The sequence below is a fragment of the Erpetoichthys calabaricus genome, chromosome 1 (genome assembly GCF_900747795.2).
Source record: "Erpetoichthys calabaricus chromosome 1, fErpCal1.3, whole genome shotgun sequence".
NCBI lineage: Eukaryota > Metazoa > Chordata > Cladistia > Polypteriformes > Polypteridae > Erpetoichthys > Erpetoichthys calabaricus.
The window spans coordinates 214,879,920-214,907,472 of NC_041394.2; the positions used below are offsets into that span (position 1 = coordinate 214,879,920).

At 36.7% G+C, this 27,553-nt stretch overlaps 1 protein-coding gene across 1 annotated transcript in view; it reads left to right on the forward strand.

Moving 5' to 3' along the window:
• fbxl13 (F-box and leucine-rich repeat protein 13) overlaps positions 1 to 27,553 on the forward strand; it is a 238,244-nt gene that overhangs the window by 49,472 nt on the left and 161,219 nt on the right. The window contains exons 8-9 of the mRNA XM_028811676.2: positions 19,354 to 19,449; positions 22,723 to 22,858. Of these exons, the coding sequence (XP_028667509.2) occupies positions 19,354 to 19,449; positions 22,723 to 22,858 (232 nt within the window). The remainder of the gene's footprint in view (positions 1 to 19,353; positions 19,450 to 22,722; positions 22,859 to 27,553) is intronic.

The following is a 27,553-nucleotide window of genomic DNA, read 5'->3' on the forward strand; positions in this document are numbered from 1 at the left end:
ATATTGTTTATTTTTATGGTTTGATCATAATCAAAGCCCCTCTAAAGTGGGTGGTCACCCACACGACTCTCAGGGCTGCTTGTTATTACTTTCATTATCCTGCAGGCTTGTGACGTACACATCTGGCTTTTAAGAAGAAGTATTTCCTGTTGTCATGTGCAACATTAACAAATCACTCTGTTCTGTACTGTATATGCTTTACAAATTACAACTTTTCTAGCACATCTGGGACCATTGTGCCTCTTCACAGCACCACTATCCAGTTTTATACTCTGCAAACATTTTTAATCTCATTTAACAAGCAGCTAGCTTTAATTTATCTAAACCCTCCTTGCCCTCCAGTTCCTGTCATTTTTACTTAAAAATGTATATAAACTCTCCACTGATAATTGTTTTATCTTTTTAAAGAATAACATGCTGATTACTATAAATAGAAAGTGTGTTTATTGCTGATGTGGGAATTCACATTCTTTATTGTTGTTTTTCTCTTTGCTTTAATAGTAGTGTATATAAAATATCTACAGTATAAGATCTTTACTATGTTTATGTTATCATTAGAATCACAGCATGTGTAATAGCATTTTTTGCACATTTTGGTGGAAAGATCATTTGCCAGTTACTATCTAGTTCTTTTGGGTTTTGCATAATTAGCAAACCAATAAACTGACATAACTCTGCAACTTTACAAAATAAGGATTTGAAAGAAGGAATCAAGAAATTCTAAACATAGACAGACAAAAATACTGTACTCTATACACCCCAATGTGCAGTTAAATAATGTACTTTGCATCTAATACTTGTTTCTTTACAGACCAGTTCTTTACTGCCGATGTTTTCATTACATCAAATCTCTAAAGACGCTAATGTGTATCTCCACGTTTAATGACCTTTCTTCCTTACCAGTGTTTGCCTTCAGATTACTCAGAGGATTCCAATTAATCTTGCAGGATGGGTTTTGCTTTCCCAGACATTTGTAAAACTGAACTATACTGAATTTTAGTTGACATAACAGCTGTCCATCTCTTTGGCCTATTTACTTATGGTTCACTATTTAAATCACAATTGGGTAGAGTTCATTACTAGTTAATAATTGAGAACACTTGGAAGTGCTTAATTTAAAGAGGCTGCAAGTTGAAAGAAATCCAGTTGAACTATTTTAGGGGAAAAATAACCTCAATGTGGAGAGTGAATGCACCTATGCCTTTTCTTGAGCACAGTTTTTCTCAAGGTTCACATCACATACAGTAGCATCTTTCTATAACAGAACTTCTTAAAACTGTTTACAAATATGACAGTATATAGTGTAAATCCTCCCATGTATTTTTAGCAAATTTTTTTGAAAAATAGAATTATATATTTGGTATATCTTTTAATCTGTTTAAGTACAGTAATTTCTCTCCCACCCATGAAACAATTTTGATTACTCTGCTTATATGGAGATGGATGGTATAGTTTTGTATATACATATATTTTTTCATCTAAAATAAAGTGGTAATTTATTAGGAAACTAAATAGCACACTATCCTGTTTACATCCATGTGCAATGTCTTAGACATACCAAGAGGGCAAAAATACAAATGCATTATGTTCTAACACTATGAGTTCTTACATGTGAGCAGTTTTTGTTTTAGTTGGCACTTCTTAGAACTGGTTGGTTGTTGCTGACATGATGATTACATATTCTCCAGGTCCTCTGGTTTCCCTCTAACATCATGCATGAGGATGAATGTGGAGGTATGCAAGAACATGCCCTGCAGTTGGCCTGCTTCCTGTCTTGCTCCCAGTGCTGGTGGCATAGAATCTGGCCCCTGAAAACCCTGAGTTACATTAAGCAGGTTTGAAAATGCTATGCTATGTTATATTACCCCTAAGATCTAAGAGGGTGTGACATAGAATATTTTGTTTTCCCACTTTTTTGAATGAGATTTAGGGACTGTAAGGCCATACTTCCTATGTTCTAAGCCATATGTGTATCAAAAGAGGCTGCAAGTCTCATTAAAGGAGAAAATTTGTTCATAATGTTTAAAGAGCTTGCATCAAATCATATTGACATTCATTCACTTTACTGCTGCTGAAATATAAAGGTGAAATGTTCATATGACAAGGTACAAGGGTAAAAATGGATACATTTGATTTTAGTGCTCAGAGATTCTGTGTGCGGATAAATGTTTCTAGTGGAAGCCAAAACCACATTTTTGCTTATAACAATGGGTATTTTGTGACTGCAATCAAAATTCATTTTTTAATTTTACTACTTGTTTACTCTTGGACACATGTCAGAAAACCTGCCAGGGCTTGGTGTTCTCAAATATAAATGTTCATTTGTTTTGTTTGTACAATCAAAGAAGTGTATTTTATTTTGTAAATATGAGTCAGCCTTGATTGTGTGATTAGATGTAATTACTATACCTTTGCTTAGCCAAAATATTTGATATAAAGAAGTCAATCAATCCTTTTACCTATGTTTGTTTCTAACATTGAATTCTTTATGTACAACTTCAAATAAAAAAAAAATATATATATAACATATATAATATAATATAATGGAGGTACCTCATTTTACAAGCACACCAAAGAAACAATGTAGTTTTTTTATAGTAAAGTGAGTGAACAGGTAAAACGTAAAATAACTAAAGCAGTGTAACCTACCTTTAGATTCTTGGGATTTAAATGCACAATGGCTTGCAATTGAGGAATTAATTAGCTTTTTATTAAAATCTGCTGTGAAGTGGAAACCAGCAGCCACCTAAATGCTCCATAAACTACATTTAATCATTATGAATGTTGGTTGAGCACAGTCTCTTCAACTTTAAGCTCATCTCTCATTATAAGGTCTGTTTCAAATTTACTGCAATAGACTGGCACTGTATCCAAGACTGGATGCTACCTTGTGCCCAGTTCTGCTAGAATAATCTCTGATGTCCTTCCTCCCTGAACTGAATTAAGAGATTTGAAAATATTATATTTTAAATGTAAAAAGGCACAGGGTAAAATATAGCCAGATTTTAGAATATTAGAACAATCTAGACGAGAACAGGCTATTCAGCCTAACAAAGCTCGCCAGTCCTATCCACTTAATTCTTCTAAAATAAAATCAAGTCTAGTTTTGAAAGTCCCTGAAGTCCTAATGTCTACCACACTACTTGGTAACTGATTCAATGTGTCTATGGTTCTCTGTGTAATGAAAAACTTCCAAATGCTTGTGTGAAATTTACCCTTAACAAGTTTCAAACTGTGTACCTGTGTTCTTGTTGATCCACTGTACTAATTCCCTTCCTAATTTTAAACACTCCTCTTAATCTTCTTTTGCTTAAACTGAAAAAGCTCACCTCTTTTAATCTTTCCTCATAATTCATCCCCTTTAGCCCTGGAATCAGCCTAGTCACTCTTCTCTGAACTTTTCATAGCCTGGAGACCAAAATTGTACGCAGTACACCAGAGGAGGCCTCACCAGTGTGTTATAAAGCTAAAGCTTGAGCCTCCCTGGACTTGTACTCTACACATTGTGCTCTATAATCTAGCATTGTGTTACCCATCCTAATGGAGTCTGAACACTGTCTGGCAGTTGATAGTGTCGAGCCCACTATGACTCCTAAATCCTTCTCATATGGTGTACTTTCTATTTCCAGACCTCCCATTGTGTATTCAAACCTAACATTTTTATTTCCTACGTGTAATACTTTACATTTGTTTACATTAAATTTCACCTCCCACAAATCCTCCCAAGCCTGTATGCTGTCCAAGTCCCTCTATAATAATTAAACAGATGCTAGACTATCTGCCAATCCACCAAGCTTGGTATCGTCTGCAGACTTAACCAGCTTGCCAGTTATATTCCTATTAAAATCATTTATAGACCTCCATCCATCCATTATCCAACCCGCTATATCCTAACAATAGGGTCACGGGGGTCTGCTGGGGCCAATCCCGGCCAACACTGGGCACAAGGCAGGAAACAAACCCCGGGCAGGGCGCCAGCCCACCGTAGGGTGCGCACACACACACACACCAAGCACACACTAGGGACAATTTAGAATCGCCAATGCACCTAACCTGCATGTCTTTGGACTGTGGGAGGAAACTGGAGCACCCGGAGGAAACCCACGCAGACACAGGGAGAACATGCAAACTCCACGCATGGAATACCTGGGAAGCGAACCCAGGTCTCCTAACTGCGAGGCAGCAGCGCTACCCACTGCACCACCATGCCACCCATTTACATACAGTATATTAAAAATAGCAGCCGCCCTAGCACTGACCTCTGTGGAACACCACTTTAAACATCACCCAATTCTGATCAGGTTCCACATACTATAACCCTCTGCTTCCTGTTCCTGAGCCAATTTTTCCTCCATCTACAAACAACACCCTGAACTCCCATTTCTTTTAGTTTGATGCCCAACTTCTCACATGGCACCTTATCAAATGCTTTCTAAAAGTCAAGATAATATCTCCCGGGTTCTCCATAAATTAAAGAAAACCATTGTCCCTCTTTAAAAGTAGCTCTTGAACAACAGGTAAAATTAACCAGACAAGATATGCTCATGGTCCCACAGTGAATCAGATGTGGAGAGTGAAGAGGCAGCCTTTGTGTTTTACTGTTGATCATATTTTCAGTCATCTAATTATTGTACGTGGTTGTAGGGGCTGGAGCCTATAATAAAAGCATGTGTCTCAAATTAGGATCCAACAATGGAACTGCAGGCCACCTCATGCATGCACTCACATTCACTCATAAAGGGCCAATTTAGAGCAGCCAATTCATACTTTGTTAATTTCTTTGCACTCTTCCAATGCAGAAACTGCACTTGGACATGGAGAAAATGGGAAAATAAACATTAGATATTATGAAAACCACCCAGAGATTAGTGTATTAAAACAGTTTTGTTTAGAACAGCCAATATAGCCTAACAAGCTTATCAATCCTATTCACCAAATGTGCTTGAAAATAACATCAAGTTGAGTTCTGAAGGTCTAAAATGTCCTATTGTCTACCAAAGTACCTGGGGGACCTATTATATGCATCTACAGTTACATGCTAGAAATCTGGAGGGAACTTATATTTTTAAAATAGTACTATTTAGAAACCAGAACCAAATATTTGATTTCTTTGTCCAATTCTGTTATCTTATTTTTTACTCTTAGTTTATTTTTTGTTGTAAATAGTACATTCTGTCATTTTCCTAAATTAATGAGTAGATGTGAAAGTTTGATGAGTGTGCTTTATTTTACGTATTTCTTTGTACACTCAGCATTATTTTAAAACTAATTTTCATTAAATGGTGTACTGTATTAAGATCAGGAAACAAATGACATCTGTTGAAATCAATGTTGATTTTAGAAATGTTGGCATTGAAGTTTATAGGCTTAATTAAAATTTTATTTGAATGCTTTAAACTAAAGAATAAGATGTGTGGCATTTAAAACATTAGGTCTGGAGGTTTTATCTATTATTAGAGTCAGCAAAATTTATTCATCCATCCATCCATCCTCTTCCGCTTCTCCAAGGTCGGGTCGCGGGGGCAGCAGCTTGAGCAAAGATACCCAGACTTCCCTCTCCCCGGCCACTTCTTCTAGCTCTTCCAGGAGAATCCCCAGGCGTTCCCAGGCCAGCCGGGAGACATAGTCCCTCCAGCGTGTCCTGGGTCTTCCCCGGGGCCTCCTCCCGGTTGGACGTGCCCGGAACACCTCACCAGGGTGGCGTCCAGGAGGCATCCTGATCAGATGCCCGAGCCACCTCATCTGACTCCTCTCGATGCAGAGGAGTCATTATTAGGGTCAGCAAAATTTATACTTTTATTTTTGCATGCTTTAATTTGAGTACTGGATTTTAAATATGTTATAGTGTCAGTTTATACCACATAGTTAGTATTTAAATATACTCTTTCGGACTTTATATAACAGTATCATTTAGGAGAGTTCAGAAGTAAAAATGAGTATGATTGATGAAACAATGTGCAGACATGCCAGAAATGTTCATTATTTTTGATTAATTGCCTGCTTTTGGATCTTTTATTTTTGGTGAAATTCATATGACCTCTCAGCTGTAAAAATAATCGGATACTTGTCTATGAAAAAATCATTACAAATGCTACCAGTACTTAAATCTTAATCAATAAAAATGCCAGTTTTGAATCTTTCTGGAAAGTTCTGAATTAAAGCAAACAAGTTATTAGTCAGTATACCTATTATTAGAAAATGTTATACATTGCTGTCACATTCTTTCAGATGACTGCTGACCTAGTTTGTTGTAATTAACCCAGCAGGCACTTCCTTTTTCTAACCTGCTTAATTCAGTCTCCGGATTATTTAAGTAACTGAAAGGATTTTGAAAAGCTTTTATGATTTTAGAAACAAGTAATCCCTAAGTGTGTTTAGTGCTACATAAATATTCCCAGACCCTGGGGACAAAATGCAATACCTCAGGCTATAAAAATCTACCTAACATAAAAGCATTTTACTATAAATGGGCACATTTCATGGCACATTTTATTATTTTAATGATATTTTTAGATTTAACTAAAGAATGTCCAAAGTTTTCCAGCTGAACACTTTGCTATGTTTTTATGGGCCATATTTTTTTTTGTTTTCACTGAAAACAAAAGACTAATGTTTATTATATCCAGCACTATATGACCTAGCTCTATTGCTTTTATGTAGTCTTTTAAGTTACACTTAGACTTTATTATATCAAATTATAAACATACTTAGAAAGTAGTTATTTGTGAATTTTAATAATCTAGTAGTCATGGGCATCCATAAAATATCTCCAAAAATATTTCTGAACGATTTAAGATTGTGCCCATTCAGAGAAGTTATATCCAAGGACAAACCATGTTGTGTTCATGATTGGGTCATTAAGTACAGCATGTTCCCATACTTTAGTAAAAGAGCATATCTAGTAACACCTACTAAGAACAGGTAGCAATTCTATGTGATTAACTTTTGGTTAGTCATGATCGTAATATAGCATCACTATATGTGTGGTTTTGCCAATTTAAGAGGCATAAGGGTTGGGTGGCCAAAATATTTCCTGGAGGCCCACTGTAGCTTTTTCAATTAAACTGTTTATTTCTGTATTATGGTTTACATTTGTGAGAGATCTAGCAAAAATGTTTGTTTTCATTGGAGTTGAGTAGTACTCTCGGTACTCTTTTTTGTTATATTTTTTGCATATTTTTGAAAGCAATACAGTTATACAGTGCATAATATATACAATACACAGCTTGTGAGGATGGATCATGACTGTGCTTCTGCTCCCTCCTTTTCCTTGCAGTTGGCTCCTGGTTCCTCTTATTAGTATCTGCTGCCTTGCAGTGGTCATTACACTTCTGTAACATGATGGGTGATATGACTGTGCAACATCAAAATGACAACAAATAGTGAGCAGGCCGCACCCCAGCCAGTAGACCTTAAATACAACTGGCAGACTCTCTGACCTTCACAGGCCCAAAATGGGGTTTAGGCTTTACAAGTACAAAAATACTCAAAAATATACCATTTGTCCTTCAAGGGAGAGGGGGACAATAATCTTATGGATTTTAGAATGGAAAAATGGATCATCATTCTCTAAATTGAATAAATTATTAAATAACAAAAAGGGAGAACAAAAAATCCAAGGTAAGAAAAAGGACAGTATAAAAATAATCTCAAAAAAGGCATACATAAAATCAATCTAAAGCTAAGATGTCCAGTCCATAACCTGAAGGCAGTAATCAAAAGACAAGATAAAACTAACCAGAAAAATCCACACTCCACAACAGTCAATGGCTCTCTGCTGGATCATAACCCTTAGCCATAATATAGTAATATATTAGTAATATAGCCGAGAATTCCTGGATTGGGAACAGTATTCCCAGGTTGGGAACAATGTTTCTGACATTAATGAAGTGACAAACCAATACATGCAAACCAATACATCCTGGTGTTTCCTGTCTGTTCCCCTGTCTGGGGTTCAAATCCATGTTTTATAACCTTTTTGTGTCATTTATTTATGTTAATGTTACTTTTGTTTTTCTTTGTCTGTGTTATTTTCCATGTTTTTGTGGGTGGTCCCCCAAGAGGTTAGGTCACCTACTAATCACCATCAGGAACTGCCATCCACACTATAAAACCAGACGATCTCCCACAGTTCCTGGTGGTTCATCTGAATGTGCTAGGGAGTGTTGAGTTCCATTTGTTTGTGTTTTTACTGTACTTTTTTTGGTTCTCTGGATTTTTTTGCCTTTTGTACTGTTTTTAACTTTCTGTATTGGGACTTTGGTTGCATTAGTTTATCTTTTTATTTTGGCTAAATCCTTTTGCCTTTGTGCACTATTGTTATTGAAGAACATTTCTGTGATGTTATCCTTTTATTTTACAAAGATTCAGTGAGGTCCTTTTTTGTGTCTACCTGGGGTTTTTGATGGAATTTCACCCTCTAGTGGGTGTTTTTGGAAGTGCTTTTGGGATTTGCGTACTCTGGGACTCCTAATCATAACAGAAACTTACATATATAATACAATAATACTGAAAACAAAACCATATTAATAAAAATCATCATAAAATAATGTTCAAATAAAACAAAATTATCCAAAAACAGAATCAGCACAACATGAAATATAATATATAACAAACAAAAAAGTAAAATAAAAGAAAACATACTTAACCCAATGGTAGACCAAGGCTGACATATAACAGTGGGATGCACAAGGAATGTAAAACATGGAGCCTTCACTCAAATACCGTAGCCTGTACCTTAGACTCTTTCATGTTTATTAATTTTGATGCCTGTTTTTTGTTTTGTCCACTGGCCTGTATTTGGATACATCTTATTATGGCTCCAATAGATAAAAATAATGGAAATACTGAAAAAAAATTACAATGCAGCAGTTGTAAAAGATATTCTGAATAAAAATTAATAATGCACACACTCTGGATACACCCATCAAGATTATGAGGAATCTTCAAATGAAAAATACATAACAACCTTATGGCATGAAGATCTTTAAAAGGTATCTAGGTGCACTTTTCAGGACCAAAACAAAACCAGTATACAAGGTAGTCAACATGGACACCCCCCCATGATGAGAACCTAAAATACATTAGACCTCATACTGATTCCCCCATCAATGCAAATAGGAGAAACAGGTGCGACAGACTGAAATATCAACAACTTACTGGAGGTAATGGCTGACCACGTGACTTGAAAACATGAGAGGTGGGGGTTTTCACAAGCATCAACACTGAGTTGTTAGTAGATGGTGTAATTGTCAAAGTCGTACATTCATAGCCAAGGAGGTATTGTAAATAGTAAGAAGGCCTTTTTTAAAAGGAGTAAATAGGTTTGTACGAAGTGATGCTACATTTGAAAGCAGCTCCATAGTGGCACAAGGATGAGCTTCAGTGGAGGTTTACTCTGGGTCTGCCTGGGACTTGGAGACCTACAAGTGTTCACATGCCTCTGAGGAAAAATGGGCCAATAGTCTGGTACTATCGGAGAAGGACTGTCACTGTGGAATTGGTAGCCGGCAGAGAGAGAGGAAATGGAGAAACTCACATGCATGGTGTCATACACACATGCACATGACTAAGGGTAAAGGTATAATGATTTCCTTACCTGAGAGTGTCGTTAATGTCATGATATGTGTACTCATTAGGGAATTCTATTGAGCATCTGAGGGGATTGGCTGGGTAAACCTCGTGCAAATATAACATGCAAAAGCAGACACAAGATGTCATCTTTTGGTCTGTTGCCTTCTTGGTACAGTTGGTACAGTTTCATTGTACCTTCCAAAACAATTTCATTAAGAAGACCACCTTTTACTTTTGATTTTTTTACGGCATAGGTTTTTTGCGGTGCAGTTGTATATATATAAAAAGTTTTGGTTTTTTCATTTTTGCATTTTTGTTGTGTCATTGCTTGTTTGACTACTTTGAAACAATTGCATGACATTGAACTGTAACATTTTGATTTTGGCTCTTGGTGCAATAAACAAACAGCTGTTTTTTCACCATACTTACATGTCTGTGTCTTTTGCTCATACTGGTTTATGTTTGGTCATGAACTACAAGATGCCCAGGGTTTAGTGTGTGCTGGAGTTCAAAAGCACAGGGCATCCCACTTACATTTATGAAACTCATATCTTATAATTGGTCAGTCTACCTTTATAGCAGCGGGTATGAACTAGGGTGCCATGGCACCCTGGGGTGTGACAACAATAGTCCAGAGATACCACATTATGAACTGCAACAAGCTGAAAATGTTCTAGGAACTGTTTTAAAAATGTTTAAGTGTAAAAAGGGTAGACCTTTTAATCTTTGAGGTAAGACAGGTAACTAAAAAAGACAAAGAAAAATTCTATCACAAGTGTTTAAATGAAGGATAACGTATTTTTTTACCCTTCAGAAGCAAGAAGAATTCTGCATGTCATTTACAGATGATACTTAGATTTCAAATTTATCATACAAAGTTGAACATTATCTTTGAACATTTCAACATGCAGGGAAAAGATGAAAATATCTTCCACTGAGGATAAAGCTTTGAGAGATAAGTTTGTCTTGTGGTTTGCCATGGTGGAGCAGGTCAACATGTTTAATGTATGTTACCACATTTTGCTGCAGCAGAGAATAAAGAGATCAAGAGATCATTGAGCATTTTGAAGTATAGTAAAAAATACTTTTACTAGTTTTATTTTCCAAACTTGTATACTGAAGGGTGTACATAAAAATATAAAGGTTGAAGACCATATCAGTGTCAAGCAATTCTAAGCTCAGTTTTACAGAGAAAACATAAATTATCTGAAGTATGTATTGATGACAGTTTGAAATTCAAACACGGAGAAGTGCTTTTTGAGAAATTATAGATGGAAATGAAGAATGATTATCCTTGTATTAAGGAATAAAAATTTTAAAATCTTATCTGTGTGAGTTAGAATTTTTTGCATTACAAATATAAAAACTAACACAAAAGAAAGGCTGCAGATGATAGTGGAAATAAAGAGATTATGTCTCTAAAGTATTCTGCCTAATATAAAAAAAAAATCTCTGAATCATGTCAGGCCTAAAAATGTTATTGAAAAGCTACAATCATAAATCAGGTCAGTCTGTTTTGTTTGTTTCTCGGTTACCTATAGTCAATGTTGTGAAGGAACACACGCAGGGACAGGCATCCCAGGTGGGATTGGTTTCATTTCCTTAACCGATTTGGAGGCCAATATGAAGGAACAATGGAGGGAGGCTCAGTTCCAGAAATATATGCCTCCCCAAAGCACTAGATGGGAGCATCTCTGGAAGCAGGTACACCCATGGACAACCACAGGCCATGCTGGGACTTGTGCTGCCGTGCGGCAATCCTGCCAGGGTCCGTGGGTGCCACCAGAGGGTGCTACTGGGAGTTGCACACTCTACTTTAACAAACTTTTGATTGACCCAGAAGTACTTCCATTGGGCTATGCCCTGGCACCGGAAGTACTCCTGGGTTCAAGAAAAAGGAGCCTCTCGACCTCATATGACCAAGTTGGAGTCGGGAGAAAGAGTAGTCTGAGGAACAAGAAAGAAGGAAGAGAAATCTTGGTGCTTCTTTGTAATTTTTTTTTTTGTGACGAAAAGTATTGAGGATGGTAAAATATCCTTTATTTGAACCCGTGACTCTGTGCATGTCAGTTGTGTCTGGGGTTTGAGGCTCTGTGGCATCCTCTGTCATCCACAATTTATATGTAGTGTTCCTAAAGATGTAATAAAATTTTTAACTCTGGTGACACTGGGTAACTGTGTAATTGGTAAGTGGATCTAACAGAAAATAGACCTGGGTACCACAAAACATAATAAATGACTTATGGGTGCAATCATTTCAAAAAAGGTTGAAAAACAATGATTTATAGGTTTGCCTAATGTAGCAAAAATTCTTGAACCAGTGCCCTTTCAAAGAAATAAATAAAAATGAAATATACAAAATGGCACCAATAATGATCTCACTGTCATAATGTAGGACAGATTGGGATTATCTATTTTGCCCAGCTGGATCCCAAATCCTGGTTTAGCAAGATGCTGCCAGGCACTCCTATTTCCAGCTAAAAAGTCTAAGTTTGTCTGTCAGGGCCCCTGCTAGAGTGCAGCTTTGCTTGTTTTCTGATAAGATGATCAATGCAAGCACTTCTAACATCAGCAGGGACATCTCCTGAAGGCATGAGTTGGACACCCAGGTTCAAAACAAAGAACCATAATTCAAGAGAAAGGGACATAGATAGCATTAGTGGACAATGAAGAAGATGGGCTTATATCCACCCAAAACACTAATGACAAGACCTCTATTCTTTCTTTTAAAAACATCAACAATACCCTAACTAAGTGCTCATCTCAAGGTACAGCTCAGCCTTGGCTGCTCATAGCCAGAACCCATAACTGATAGAGTGTGACAACAACAGAGGTTAAAGCAATCCCTTTACTCCTGTGCTAGACTGGAAGGGTGTTATACTTGTCTGTATTGGAGTTTGGACAAGGTTGCCATTAGTACAACCATACTAAGGAACAGCAAGTGCATGAGTAAGAGAGAGAGAGACTGTACATAAACTACATGCCTGCTTTTCTGTCGAGGCTGACTGAACAACAGCTGACCTAGCAGGCATACAGTTAGTTCCATAAATATTTGGACATAGACAACTTTTTTCTAATTTTGGTTCTGTACATTACCACAAACAATTTTAAATGAAACAACTCAGATGCAGTTGAAGTGCAGACTTTCAGCTTTAATTCAGTGGGGTGAACAAAACGATTGCATAAAAATGTGAGGCAACTAAAGCATTTTTTAACACAATCCCTTCATTTCAGGGGCTCAAAAGTAATTGGACAAATTAAATAACTGGAAATAAAATGTTCATTTCTAATACTTGGTTGAAAACCCTTTGCTGGCAATGACAGCCTGAAGTCTTGAACTCATGGACATCAGCAGATGCTGGGTTTCCTCCTTTTTAAAACCTCTGCCAGGCCTTTACTGCAGCGGCTTTCAGTTGCTGTTTGTTTGTGGGCCTTTCTGTCTGAAGTTTAGTCTTCAACAAGTGAAATGCATGCTCAATTGGGTTAAGATTAGGTGACTGACTTGGGCATTCAAGAATTTTCCACTTCTTTGCTTTAATAAACTCCTGGGTTGCTTTGGCTTTATGTTTTGGGTCATTGTCCATCTGTATCATGAAACGCCGCCCAATCAATTTGACTGCATTTAGCTGGATTTGAGCAGACAGTATGTCTCTGAACACCTCAGAATTCATTCGGCTGCTTCTGTCCTGTGTCACATCATCAATAAACACTAGTGTCCCAGTGCCACTGGCATCCATGCACGCTTGGTTGGCTGTTGTGAAGGGGTTTCTCTTCACCATGGAAATGATTCTGCGATCATCCACCACTGTTATCTTCCATGGACGTCCAGGTCTTTTTGCGTTGCTGAGTTCACCAGTGCTTGCTTTCTTTCTTAGGATGTACCAAACTGTGGATTTTGCCACTCGTAATATTATAGCAATTTCTCGGATGGGTTTTTTCTGTTTTCGCAGCTTAAGGAGAGCTCCTTTGACCGCATGTTGTCTGTTCACAGCAAAATCTTCCACATGCAAGCACCACACCTCAAATCAACTCCAGGCCTTTTATCTGCTTAATTGATAATGACATAACGACGGACTTGCCCACACCTGCCCATGAAATAGCGTTTGAGTCAATTGTCTAATTACTTTTGAGCCCCTGAAATGAAGGGATTGTGCTAAAAAAATGCTTTAGTTGCCTCACATTTTTATGCAATCGTTTTGTTCATCCCACTGAATTAAAGTTGAAAGTCTGCACTTCAACTGCATCTGAGTTGTTTCATTTAAAATTCATTGTGGTAATGTACAGAACCAAAATTTGAAAAAAGCTGTCTCTGTCCAAATATTTATGGACCTAACTATAACTTTGCTGGAACCCAGGGACACTGTATGTGTAAACCCTTTAAGAGAAACTGCAGTACAGTCTGCAACCATAAGTTTGACCAAAAGCGAAGAAGGAGACAAGCTCCTGAACAAAGGAAGAAAGCACACTGAAATTTTTTCCTGTGTCTGGATAAAATCGATCAGGAAAGGTACAAAACATCGCTTATCTTAAACCATAAGTATTACTTGGATTCTGAGAACTATTAATTGTAATTAAATAGATAGGATAAAGCCAGCTAATGTATTGTATGCAGTGTCATTGTAAGGTAATAACCTTTTGAAGGATAAATTCTGGCTATTATGAGTTATTCATCCTAAGAAAGTGCAGAGCAGCATGTCCTATCCATGCATGCTCTCTCTCTCTCTCTCTCATACACACACACACACACAGGGAGAGAGAACTCTGTGTGGGGTGAGTGGAAAGCCAGCACAGAGACTATCTGATGTTATCAAATGAATGCTGCAGCGTAACTATGAGAAGCTTAATAATTAGCTAAACAATTTATCTCTATTTAACATATGAATTGAAGGATCAGAATTAATACCGGTATGTTATGTGACTTTTTCTATAGGACAGAAAAAGTTAAATTAATCTTTTATAATTTTTTGTTTTGGTTTTGTATATATATACTTGCATATAGCCACCTTCTCTTATCTTTATGTTATAAATAAATTGTGTTATTTTGTTTGCTTCAACAAGTGTGTCTGGGTTATTTGTGAAAGTAAGTCTTCAGTCATGTCCAAACCACAACAGAGAAAGTGAAAATGTTAATTTAGGCTTTTGCCAATTTATGAGCTTCACTTATAAATTATACAGATCACATCACATTTCTTGTATCCCAACTGTAAAATGAAACAGAGATTCCCTTACTCAATCTACATTTTACTTTGTAGAGTGTGTCTTGTTAATTGTTTAATTAATTTAATTTTAATTTAATTAACCTTCACTACATTATTCTGCTATCTCCGGGGTGGAGTTACAATTTATTTTCTATTCTTACAATAATGGTAAAATTATAAACAAAAGTGAAAAATCATTTAAGTATTCCTAATAGGAGCCTCCTGAGTTCCCCCCCAAGAAACCTATAGTTGAGTTAATTGGTGACTCTAAATTGGTGCTATATGAGTGAGTATGGTGTATGTTTGTGAATGTTTTCTGTGTCTTGGGTTTTTGACACTAACATATCAGTTAATCTAACACCGGCCAATGCACCTCTTAGTAGGCTGCCTAATTGTCTTATCTGTTTCAGTTCACTGTGTAATAAAACACACAACAGAGGCATAAGAATCATTTGGGTTCCAGAATGGAATACCTTGATTTTTTGTTGTTGTAGCAAGAAGTTGTTGGGTTTTTGAAAAGTATTGCACAGGTAGACACTGGTGTCTCCACATACATTCCAGATCACTTAGACAATCATACTGCGCTGTTTGTTGGCTTATATGTTCCAGAGACAAGAAGGAATGTTGATTAATATAGGTTTGAGGTAGCCTTAGTGGTTCTCTATTGGTTCATTGTTCCTTTTTCTAGAGAGCAAATCTATATGATTTGTGGAATGCTCATACATGTGATAATTGCTAATTTATAATGCTGAAGAGTCTTATAAAAAATGAAAATATATAAATAAATCAAGTAAACTGAAGAAAAATTAAGATTTGACGTGCAGTAAAAGCTATAAGATAAATAAAGTTTACATATTGTTTACATATTGTTTTGTCTTGAAAGAGTAATACAGTATATTACTATACTTTCCCCTTTTGTATTATTAATATGTAGCCTTTGTCAGAATGCCTCAAATCTCACAGACGTACCACTGTTTAGAAGGTATTGTACCATATAACTTCTCCCCACCTTCCCTTCTACATGTATAACCTCAGGCGATTAGGTGTAGTAAAAGCCAAGCAGGAGTTAAGTTACAATTTAAATAACGTACTGTATCATTGGTAGTATTCATAAATAATAACAATATCCAAAGTACATTTGAATATTGGCAACCATACAACCTAATAAATGTTGATGTGTAGTTTCAGGTGGCACACAGACTTGTTAGTTACTTAAAATGTCTCTAGTTAAGTCCTCATTTTGTGGTCAGCTTTCTTCAGAACAGGCCGCATGCCTGTCTTAATATGGCTGCTGAGCTGTGCTCTTCATTGTGTTGTCCTTTTCAGTTCATGGTGTGAGAGATGGTCTTTCATCACTTGGTCAGAGAGAGAGAGAGTGAGGTAAAGCAAAAAAATGTATAGGTTTTCTGTCCAACCCCTAGAGCCAATAGGGTGTCATGGTACTTAAAGGCTTCTGATACAAGCCAGTTCTAAACAGCCATACATTAGACCAATGGGGGAATAGAACACCTTAACACCTGACCTCCAAACCATATGTTAAGGTAAAGCTTGGCAGTTAGGCAGCCTGGCTTTCCTGTGGGGGTTGACTGGAAGTTCTGCAGAGAAATATTAGCCAAACTTGTTTGAGGCATTTCCCCCAACCCTGTCGTAAAATTACAAAGAGACTCATTCCTAAAAGGGGGGAATGGTTCTTAAACCATCAAACCATTGCTGTTATTATCAATAATGTAACACTTACTGTATATTACATTGCTTTGTGTAAGTTACAAATAAAGACATACAAAATATTTATCAACTTGTATGCAAAATTTCACATCACAACACATATCTAACTAAATATCATTAATAGGAGCTCGACATTTTGAACAAAAATTGATTTTAGCTAATTATAAATATTCACTTCAAAGAAATTGACTGTAATGAAAATTTGTAGTTTGGCAATTTGCCCATCCTAATTCCTTTTTTTTTTAAATATTTTTATTTTATTAATTTTCATTGTAATCATTCCATACAAACAGATCAATTTATAACCCAACAAATTTGAAGACAAATCAAACCCCACCCCTGAGAAGAAGAGCTTAGCTAAAGGAAAATTGCTTAAGGCTTTTTAATAAGGCAACATTAAACAAAAGAAATGGAGAAGTAAATATATATGTAAATAAGAGTTGGAGAAGGGAGTTAAATGCGGTAATAGTTATTTCTCTTATTCTAAAATAATATTGATTAAATCCTGCCAGGTTTTGAAAAAATTTTGTACAGATCCTCTAACTGAGAATTTGATTTTTTCCAATTTCAAATAATATAAAACATCGGTTTCCCACTGACTTATAAGAGGAGAATTAGGATTCTTCCAATTTAACAAAATAAGTCTGCGTGCCCAAAGTGTAGTGAATGCAATCACCGTTTGCTTGTCCTTCTCCAATTCAAGTCCATCTGGAAGAACACCGAACACTGCTGTTAATGGGTTAGGAGGGATTGTGATACCAAGGCTGTCTGAGAGGCACTTAAAAATTTTTGTCCAAAATGATGTTAGTTTGGTGCAGGCCCAGAACATGTGACCCAGTGAGGCAGGAGCTTGGTTGCAGCGTTCGCAGGTTGGATCCTGCCCTGGAAACATTTTGGACAGTTTTAAGCGAGACAGATGAGCTCGATATATAATTTTTAGTTGAATAATTCTATGCTTTGTGCATATAGAACTCGAGTGAATTCTCTGCTTTGCTACCTTCCACTCCTTTTCTGATATATTGATTAAGAGATCTTCTTCCCAATGTCCTCTTGGATCTTTGAAAGGTAGGGACTCTAATAAGATTTTATATATTGCGGAAATAGTGTTTATTTCCTCGAAATTGAGCAGTATTTTTTCCAGCATTGTGGAGGGTGCAAGGTGGGGGAAATCTGGCAATTTCTGTTTAACAAAATTTCTAATTTGAAGATAGTAAAAGAAATGTGTAGCTGGGAGGTTGAATTTTGAACGTAATTGTTCAAAAGATGTAAATATGTTGTCTATATAAAGATCTCTGAGCATTTTAATCCCAAAACTTTTCCAGGTATTAAAAACTGGATATACTTGCGAAGGTTGAAAGAGGTGGTTCTCTTGCATAGGTGCCACTGATAAAAGATCTTCCATCTTAAAATGCTTTCTAATTTGGTTCCATATTCTGAGTGAATAAAGCACAATTGGGTTATTAGTATATTTGCGATAACTTTCATTTATTGGAGAGCAGAGCAGGGAATATAAAGAAGTACTACAGGATTTTACTTCTATTGCGGACCAAGCCTGTGTATGTTCATTTATTTGTGTCCAGGTTTTTATGGCTTGTATGTTTGCTGCCCATCCTAATTCCTAAAAGTATATCATAACAATCTGAAGTCAAAAAGTGCATTTAGGCCTAATGGTAGATAAGTCTATTATCACCTAAAAAAATAGTTCTTCATATTCATTTATCTTTTTGCTTTGTTTCTACATAAAGTTCTTTAAAATACACAGAATTAGTTTACAGTTCAAAGCAAATAAAAAGACTCCAAAGACAAAATTAACAATGAGCAATAAAATATTCCCTATCTGCAAAAAGTAGTACATTAATATGCTAAATACCAATTGGTAATAAACTAAAGGCAGTGCAGATTTAAAAAACAATAAACTTGTGTGGAGAACTGATATAGTCAAATCCACCATTCATGTAGAACTGAAAGATTTGACACACAAAAGCTATCTGCTCACCCTTTTTTAATCTGTTTATCATATAGTCTGACAATATCCAAATTAATGTCCAAGACTGAAGTGTCATTTTGTAAAATATGCCATCTGAAAGCTGTTTTGGCACGAGTATCCCTCGATGGTGATACCATTTGTACCCATTAATGCCCTATAGTGTGACTCTTTGCCTCATTCAGGTTTAAAAGTTTTACTGAGGCCTTTAAAGCTGCTGACTACAACATTTCTTTATGCTTTCTCAGATGTACTGGGCAGGTGAGAGGTTTCAATTTATTTTTGGATTCTATCCTATTTTAAAAATGTACATGGTGTAATAACAAAGAGGACAGTAACAGCCTTGATTAAACCAATTTAGTTTTGTGTATCATTTGATTAACATATGGACTGGCTAGTCTGTCTGTGTCTTTCAAAGCACAGACTGAAACTGTGTATGTAATTAAAAAGTCAGTCTGGATTGATTATTTAGATTTGTAAGCCAAAATCTCTTGATTCCTGCATTGATTCTCTTAGTTAAAAATGTAGGTTTGAATGAAATTAGTGTTTTTTAGTTTCTTTTATTATTTTGTTTGTTTTTGTCATGTTTGATTCTGCAGCAATTGAATTAAGTATTGTTTGTATTTCTTTTTTCCTTTACTTTGACAAGTTTTCACAAATCGTCTAGTCTAGGATCAGAATTAATTAACTGTGCTGTATCCCAAAGCTTTCATGTTTGTTTACAGGATATTGTAAATTGATGCAACATTATTTAAAAAGCATCAAACTTGTTCTAGTAATTTTTCTTATTTACATTTTTCAAATTAACGTTTCCCATTACTTTATTTTGTAATACATTATTAACTAATGCTTTTCTCTGACTGACATTTTTAGATCTTCAGTTACCTGGGTATTGCTGATCTAGTAAGATGTGGTGGTGTGTGTCGATACTGGAAAATGATAAGCCAAACCAGTTCCCTCTGGAGTAGGGTAAGTTCACTAAAAAGATTTCTTTGCTTACTTAACTTAAATAAACCAACTAATCTTATTTAAGCGAAAATGTTTAGAGTCTGTTAATTGAGTGGGGTCCAGTATTATATAAATTGGCTGCCTGGGATAGTCTCTTAGTTGGAGTCCTATCATTTTTCGATGAGTATAGGAAAACTCAAATCCCCCTTCCTGTGTCCCTTTTTATCCATTCCTGTATCTACAAGACTGGAGAAAAGAGTCATTTCACCTTTTCTCATACTTTTTTGATTGGCTTTGCTCTTAGGAACTTCAAGCTTCCCCTCTGGGACAAGTCCTTCCTGAAAGGACAGCAGAACAGATCAATTCATGTTGATTGCTCAACACCTCTTTGGAGGTTTCTCTTTGTTCTTGATGTGTGTTCCTATGGCAGATGGAGCTGTAAGATGTGTTTTTCTCTAATATGTTTCTGCCCTTGGCTGAATTAATTCCACCACCTACTTTATCACAACACATCTTCTAAACTTGATCTGAATAAGCACAACTTCATGTTTTCTACTAGATTAATTTAGTCTCATCAGGGCATAGGATGTTGCAATTATGTGTATGTATGCTACTCTCTCATGAGGCCTAGTTTCAGGGGACATTTAAGCAGATGTCATCTTAAGGGCCAATGCTACAGTTTCATGTATAAAATGATGCAGTTATTTTAAAGATATCATAGAACCTTCGGTAACATCCCTTGAACAGTGCCATTCTCATCCAAAAACATTTTAGAGTTTTGGAAGATACTTTTTGTTTTCTGTTTTTTGAGTTCATCCCATTCCTTTGCCTTTCTCATACAGCTAATTGATATGCATGTTAGATTTAGCAATGATACTTTTGGCTCATATGACTGATTCCAAGTGTCCCAGTGATCTGTAGTCCCCATCCATGCCCAGTTCCTGACATAATGTTGATGCTGCCAAAACGGAACCAGGCCACCCAAAATACTATAATGGATTAAAACGTGTATTGATGTTTTGAGGCATAGAGAACAGTATTTTTCTATTTTTGTACTTTAAAGGACAAAGTCTGCTTTCAAAATATACTGTAAGCAGTAAACACATTAACCATTTTTGGTAGGTAGTCTTTTATATTTATATTAGTCTAGAAACATCTGTTTATTAAAGGTAAAGCTTGACTCTGTGTAGAAAGAACAAACTGAGTCATACCATTATTGCATTTTCCATATAAAATAAGAATTCCACTATCAAACAGCTGTGACGCTGATATACTATATTTGTCATAAAAAACATTTATAAGAAATGAGGACTGCACATTATTTTCTTCTAGAGTACAAATTATTATAACAGAACATATAAAAGAATGAGTTACGTGAGTCATTACATTTAACACTTACCTTTATATACACTGCATTTTTACTTTATATATAGCACTCTGATGTGAAGTTATAAAGTGCTTCACTTACATTTGTTTTTTTAACATAGAAATTAATTTAGTTACTTCTAACACAGATGACAAAATTATATAGTTAGAAAGATGAAGGATTTAGTGTAGTGATAGCCATACATTCTGTTCCTGATTGAATGCATTACCCATTGTAGTATTGTTGTGCCAACCAACTGACAGGTCATTTATTTCCTGAGCTAAACCGGGAGAAGCACATAAAAATTAAACCAAAACAAATAAAAATAAACCTAGCTACCAAATCCTAATGAAAGACGAGAATCAAAGTCGAAATAACAGCAAAGAGGTTAAACTAGAGTTGGTCCATGACAAGATTGTTTTGTAAAGGTAAGAGTCTAGAGAGGCTTTGCTTGTGGAGATGTCAAGCTTACTGGTTGGTCAGCTTATACTGGGTTGAGAGCACAAGAGAAAAAAAGAGATAGACAAACGTTGTGCATGTGACAGTGTACTTGAGAGCATGTTTGAAAGAGAGGTTTGCAAAATACAATAAACTATTATTTTTGTATTGCTTATCTGGCCAACTGGCTGCAAACTACTGAGTTTTATTATCCAACAGGATAACTACTTGAGCAACCTGTCAGACCAGTTGACACTTTTTCCATAGAACTACTTGCTGATTTATCATCTTGGATTACTGGCTTTTTCTAGTGCAGGTCTCACTATTCAACTTAAAGATTTACCTTGCTTGAGGTCCTTAGAGACTATGAATATCTGTATACCATCTGTATTTAATAGTTATGAATGCCTGTCCTCACACAAATTGTAAGATTCCTGTAGGTCAGCTTTATTACCAATGCATACATCATATAAAATTACTTGAATGGCAACTATGCAAGCAATGTAAAATGAAACATGAGTGAAGCACTTGTTAAGATTGACCTGATACAAGAGAGAGACAGCACAGAAAAAGGATTTATTTATTATGATACAACCAAGAGTTGGTACATGGATAAGCATAAATGTGTGGACAAAATCTGGTAGCACAGGCACAATGGTCAAAAATGCATGACACATGAGATAATAAGAGATTATAAGGATTTAAGCATTAAGCATGCTATACATCACCTGATGTATCAATTTATCAACTGGTGAATTTAAACACCTAAATTACTTTCTTAGTAAAGAACAAAGTATCTATAAAGTACAAGGATGGTGATTAAATACTTAAAATGTAACCACTTGCTAAAGTAAATAAAAAAATGACTCTGCTAAGTGAAAATTGTTTATAGCTTAATTTGTCTTCTTTGTACTGCTCTATTGTATAATAATCCTTATTTTCAAATGTAATATATACATTCATATGAAATTATTATATGGCAGTGTCTAGTAGTTACTTTCAGTATGAAGTTGATCTTAATATGAAATTGGCAAGGGATGTTGTCATTTATGGTGTTTAACATCACAAAACTTGACTAGTTACTGTATCATTTTACTCCTGATTTTCATCCATCCATTTATCTATCATCTAGCACCCTGATCTAATCCAGTTCAAACTTGTGGGACATTTTTTGCAAAGAGAGAATGAACAACAATTCATAGTACTGTGCTGTTAAGCACACAACCACACTCATACTAATTAGGAGCTACTTTTGAGTTGCCAGTTATCCTAACAAGCATACTGTATCTTTGGAGCCTTAATATCTTATATAGTATATAGATACAAGAGGCATAATAAATAGATCATATAAAGAAATGTATAAAATCTCAATAGAACTGGAATCAAAAATGATAAGTTATATATGCTTATCTGTGAATGGACCAAGCAGGTTTCTAGCACTCAGCTAATTTTAAGCCTTGAATACTCCAAGGTCTCTTTTTCTTTTTCAGATTGACTTTTCATCGGAAAAACACAGGATTGTGGACAGTGCTGTAGTGAGAATCCTTCAAAAATATCGTCCTTATATAATTCATTTGAATCTCCGTTCTTGCTCTTCTCTGCAGTGGACCAGCTTTAAATGTGTCAGTGAGTACTTTAACAACAACAACAAGAGTACTTTAATTTCAAGCCTTAACAAAGGCTTGATCATGCTGTCAGATTACAATTGCTGCCATGTCTTTTTTCACACCCATCACCGAGTATAGGGAGTCAAATTTTTTCTTCATGACTTTTATAAACTAAACACAAAATGAGCAATATTTATTACACTTTCTTGGGATGAACACTCCTGATGTTCATGTAACATTTAGGCTATACTAAGGGTTAAAACCTGCTACTGTTCCCTTTTAAATATCTTTCCAATTCTTTTTATCAGGTATAGTTTAAGAAAAAACATTTAATATGTGTAAAACTATTTTTAAGTGACTTTGACAAAGACAGTTCTACTTAGGAGGCCTACTGGAAAATCCATTTTCCATTTTCTCAGCTTTACAGTTAGCCAGCATCTTGATTTGCCAGGTGTAATTGGACTCCTTAAATCTTTTTTTATGCTTTAACTTTGTTCTCAGTACTTAAGCAACTCTATTAAGTCATACAATAATTAATACTAATGTTCCTTTAAAAAAGGAAATTTGGCCTTGGGATATTCTGTATTCACTATGTTAAGATTTGAAGTTTATCTACATAAATAAAAATCCTAATTAATTAGAAATTCCATATATCTATATTTTATTTAGGTTCATTTGAGCTGTGGAGCAGCAGTGTTGGCCATTGCACCATCATTAAACTAATTTTTTAAATGTTGTTTTCTTTTTTTGCTTCATAAGAGAATGGTTTTGTTGTTTTACAGCTCTCAAAACTTGTGTTTGATTTCTACCCCGTCACTGCCTGTATGGCATTTGCATGTTCTACTTGTGTTGATGGGGTTTTCACCAGATACTCTAGTATTACACTACGTATATAGGCTTCACCACTTCCGTGACTGTAAATAGCACATTTTAGACAGGCTGAGCTTCAAGAGCTGTGCCTGATATACAATTTTAAAGTTTGCTTTAAATTAATTTATGCCTTGCACAAGTTTAAAGAGGGGTGTAATTCATTGGAGAATTGCCTTCTACTTCACTTTAGTGTATGTCTATATTAAATAAAGCCAAAATCATTCAGAAACTGAGAATATCTCAATGAGAAAAATATGTAATTTACAAAACTCCCTTTCCATATGGATGACATAAACTAATCTTTGATGCTTTATCACATCATAACTTACTACTGAAAGGGAATTTAATAATAAAGATCTCTGAAAAAGTGATTTCATTGAATGAGGTTGTTACTTATCAACAGAGCATGGTCAGTAACCTGGTGGAGGTAGAAGCAGAAGAGAGAAAGAAAACAAAACTGATGGCCGTTATGAGTAATGCTGCATATCCCCTCTTTGACACACTCACACTTAATACTTTCAGCTTAAAGACAGATTACAGTAGCTCAAAAATACATATCTATCTATCTATCTATCTATCTATCTATCTATCTATCTATCTATCTATCTATCTATCTATCTATCTATCTATCTATCTACTGTATATAGTGAAGGCTAGGGGGTGCCAGTGAGCCCCAAACACAAACACACAAGACAGTCCTGGGTTCAAATAAAAGGTGTTTATTACACAAATTCCTTGTATAAACAAGCACATAACAAGTTGTTTGTTCTTCTCCTTCTATTCCTCTCCTCTCTTCTCCCCTCTGTATCGCACTGCTCTCCTCCAGTCGAGTGTTGCCTCCCAGCTCCACTCGCCTGGACTAGGCAGTGTGGTCCCTTTTATTAAGGACCCGGGAGTAATTCTGTTTCCAGGGCTTTTGCCTATTGATAGCACTTCCGGGTCATATGGAACTCCTGAATAACAGGGAATGTATCTCCCTGCAGTGCCCACTTGCTGTACCCACAAAACCCAGCAGGGCTGCATTACTGGACTATAATTCTCAGCATTCCTGCTGCTTCCGAACGGGCAGCAATATTCAGTGCAGCTTCCATCCAGCAACCTGGTGGAATGATCATCCCTTATAGCCAGTCCTTCCCTGTCCTTTCCTTTCATTCTGACCAGGGATGATACTACAAATATGTCCGGTTGGGATGCCTGTTCATCTGCCCGGGGCTTCCCATCCAGGTAAGGATTCTTATTTTCTTTTGGTTGTGATGTTCATCCATACACCTGGGGAGTCTCATTTGGGTATGGCGTCTTTCTCTTCCTTGACCAGGATTGCCTCTCTGCCCTCTTGGATCCTCTCATATGGCACTTACAATAACTACTGCCCAAAAATTAAGGGAACACTTAAATCACACATCGGATATTGATGAACAAAATATTCCAGTGGAAAATCTTTACTGAGTAATACTATGTAATTTGTTGAGAACAAAATGATGTAACAACAGTCAATGGAAACCAAAAAAAACAACCCACTGGGGGTTGGAATCAACATCAAAAATTGAAATCACAGGCTGATCCAACTTGCATAAATTTCATCACGGCAACTCATAATCTGACTCAGTAGAGTGTATAGTCCCAGCGTGCCTGTATGCACCCCTGACAATGTCTGGGCATACTCCTAATGAGATGGTGGATGGTGTTCTGGGAGGATCTCCTCCCAGACCTAGATCAGGGCATCAGTGACAGTCTGTGGCATTATTTGGTTGTGTCAGATGCACTGATACATAGCGTCCTAGAAGTACTCAATTGGATTTAGGTCTGGGGTATGTGCGGGCCAGTCAGTGGCATCAATGCCTTCGTCATCCAGGATCTGCCTACACACTCTGGCCACATGAAGCCAGCATTGTCCTGCCCCGGGAGGAATCCAGGGTCCACTGAACCAGTGTAAGGTCTGATAATGGCTCTGAGGATTTCATCCTGGTACATAACTGCAGTCAGAGTACTATTGCCTAGCACATGGAGATCTGTGCAACCCTCCAAGGATATGCCTCCCCAGACCATCATTGACCCACTGCCAAACCGGTCATGCTGAATGATGTTGCAGGCTGCATAATGTTCACCACTGCATCTCCAGACTTCTTCATGTCTGTCACATGTGCTCAATGTGCTCAGTGTGATCTTGTTCTCATCTGTGAAAAGAACGTTACACCAATGGCGGAGCTGCCAATTGTAATATTCTCTAGTGAATGCCATTCAAGTTGCATGGTGATTGGCTGTGAGTGTGGCTCTCATGCCACCCTAATGGAGTCTGTTTATGACAGTCAGAAACATGCACACCAGTAGCCAGCTGGAGGTTATTTTGTAGGGCTTTGGCATTGCTCCTCCTGTTCCTCCTCGCACAAAGGAGCAAATAGTAGTTCTGCTGCTGGGTTGATGCCCTTTAATGAGTCTATCCAGCTGAACATTGTTCAGCATGACTGGTTTGGTGGTGGGTCAGTGATGGTCTGGGGAGGCATATCCATGGAGGGACGCACAGACCTCTAAAGGCTAGACAAAGGCACCTTGACTACCATTAGGTATCAGGATGAAATCCTTGGACCCATTGTCAGACCCTATGCTGGTGCAGTGGGTCTTGAGTTCCTCCTGGTGCATGACAATGGCCGGCCTCATGTGGCGACAGTATGCAGGCAGTTCCTGGAGGATAAAGGAATTGATGCCATTGACTGGCCCCCATGCTCACCTGACCTAAATCCACCAGAACTCCTCTGGGACATTATGTTTTAGTCCATCCGACACTACCAGGTTGCACCTTAGACTCTCTCCAGGAACTCAGTGATGCCCTGATCCAGATCTGGGAGGAGATCCCCCAGAACACCATCCATCGTCTCATTAGGAGAATGGCACATTGTTGTCAGGCAGGCATACAAGCATGTGGGGCCAAACAAACTACTGAGTATGATTTTGAGTTGCTGCAATGAAATTTCGGCCAAATGGACTAGCCTGCCGCATCATTTTTTCACTTTGATTTTCGGGGTGTCTTTGATTTTGATTCAGCCATCTGTAGGTTGATAATTTTCATTTTCATCAAATGATGTGGCATCCTTTTGTTCCTAACACATTACCCAGTCCATATTAGTATACATATCCTGCAGGATTTTTTTTACCTTTGAGATCTGATGTGTTTTCAAAGTGTTCCTTTAATTTTTTGTGCAGTTTATATATGTATATATATATTATAACAAACTAACAACAATCCCCCCTAACTTGAATAAGAGAGCTGCTGCCATTGATCATTCAGTCCATCAAGCTTGTTTGCTTTAATAGGTCCAAAAAAACATATCTGTATCTTCTATCAAAGTTGCAAGAGACTCCGCAGTTTGTTCATATTTCTACAACCCTTTCTGTTAAGAAGTGTCTCATGTTTTCTATTTTCAGAGGTCTGTTCTTTAAATTCTGTTGAAGACCTGATTTAAATCTGCTAGTGCTCATCACTGTCTTTCAAATGTCTGAAGACAAGGATTAGGATCCTATGTACTGCAGCCCTTTAAAGAGGTTTAATCTCTATATGGTCACGGTAGAACACAGCTTTTTGTTCTGAGACATACATGGTTGCTCTACTTTGTAAACCTTCTAAAGCTGTTTCTCTTGGCATTATGTGTAGAGTCATGATTAGAATTGGGTAGTGTGGTGCAGTAATTAAGGCTTTGAGCTTCAAACCCTGAAGTTGTGGGTTCAAGTCCTGCTACTGACACTGTATGACCTTGAGCAAGACACTTGACCTGCCTGTGCTCCAGAAAATAAATGAACCAGTTGTATCATGATTGTTGTAAGTTGCCTTGGATAAAGGTGTCAGCCAAAT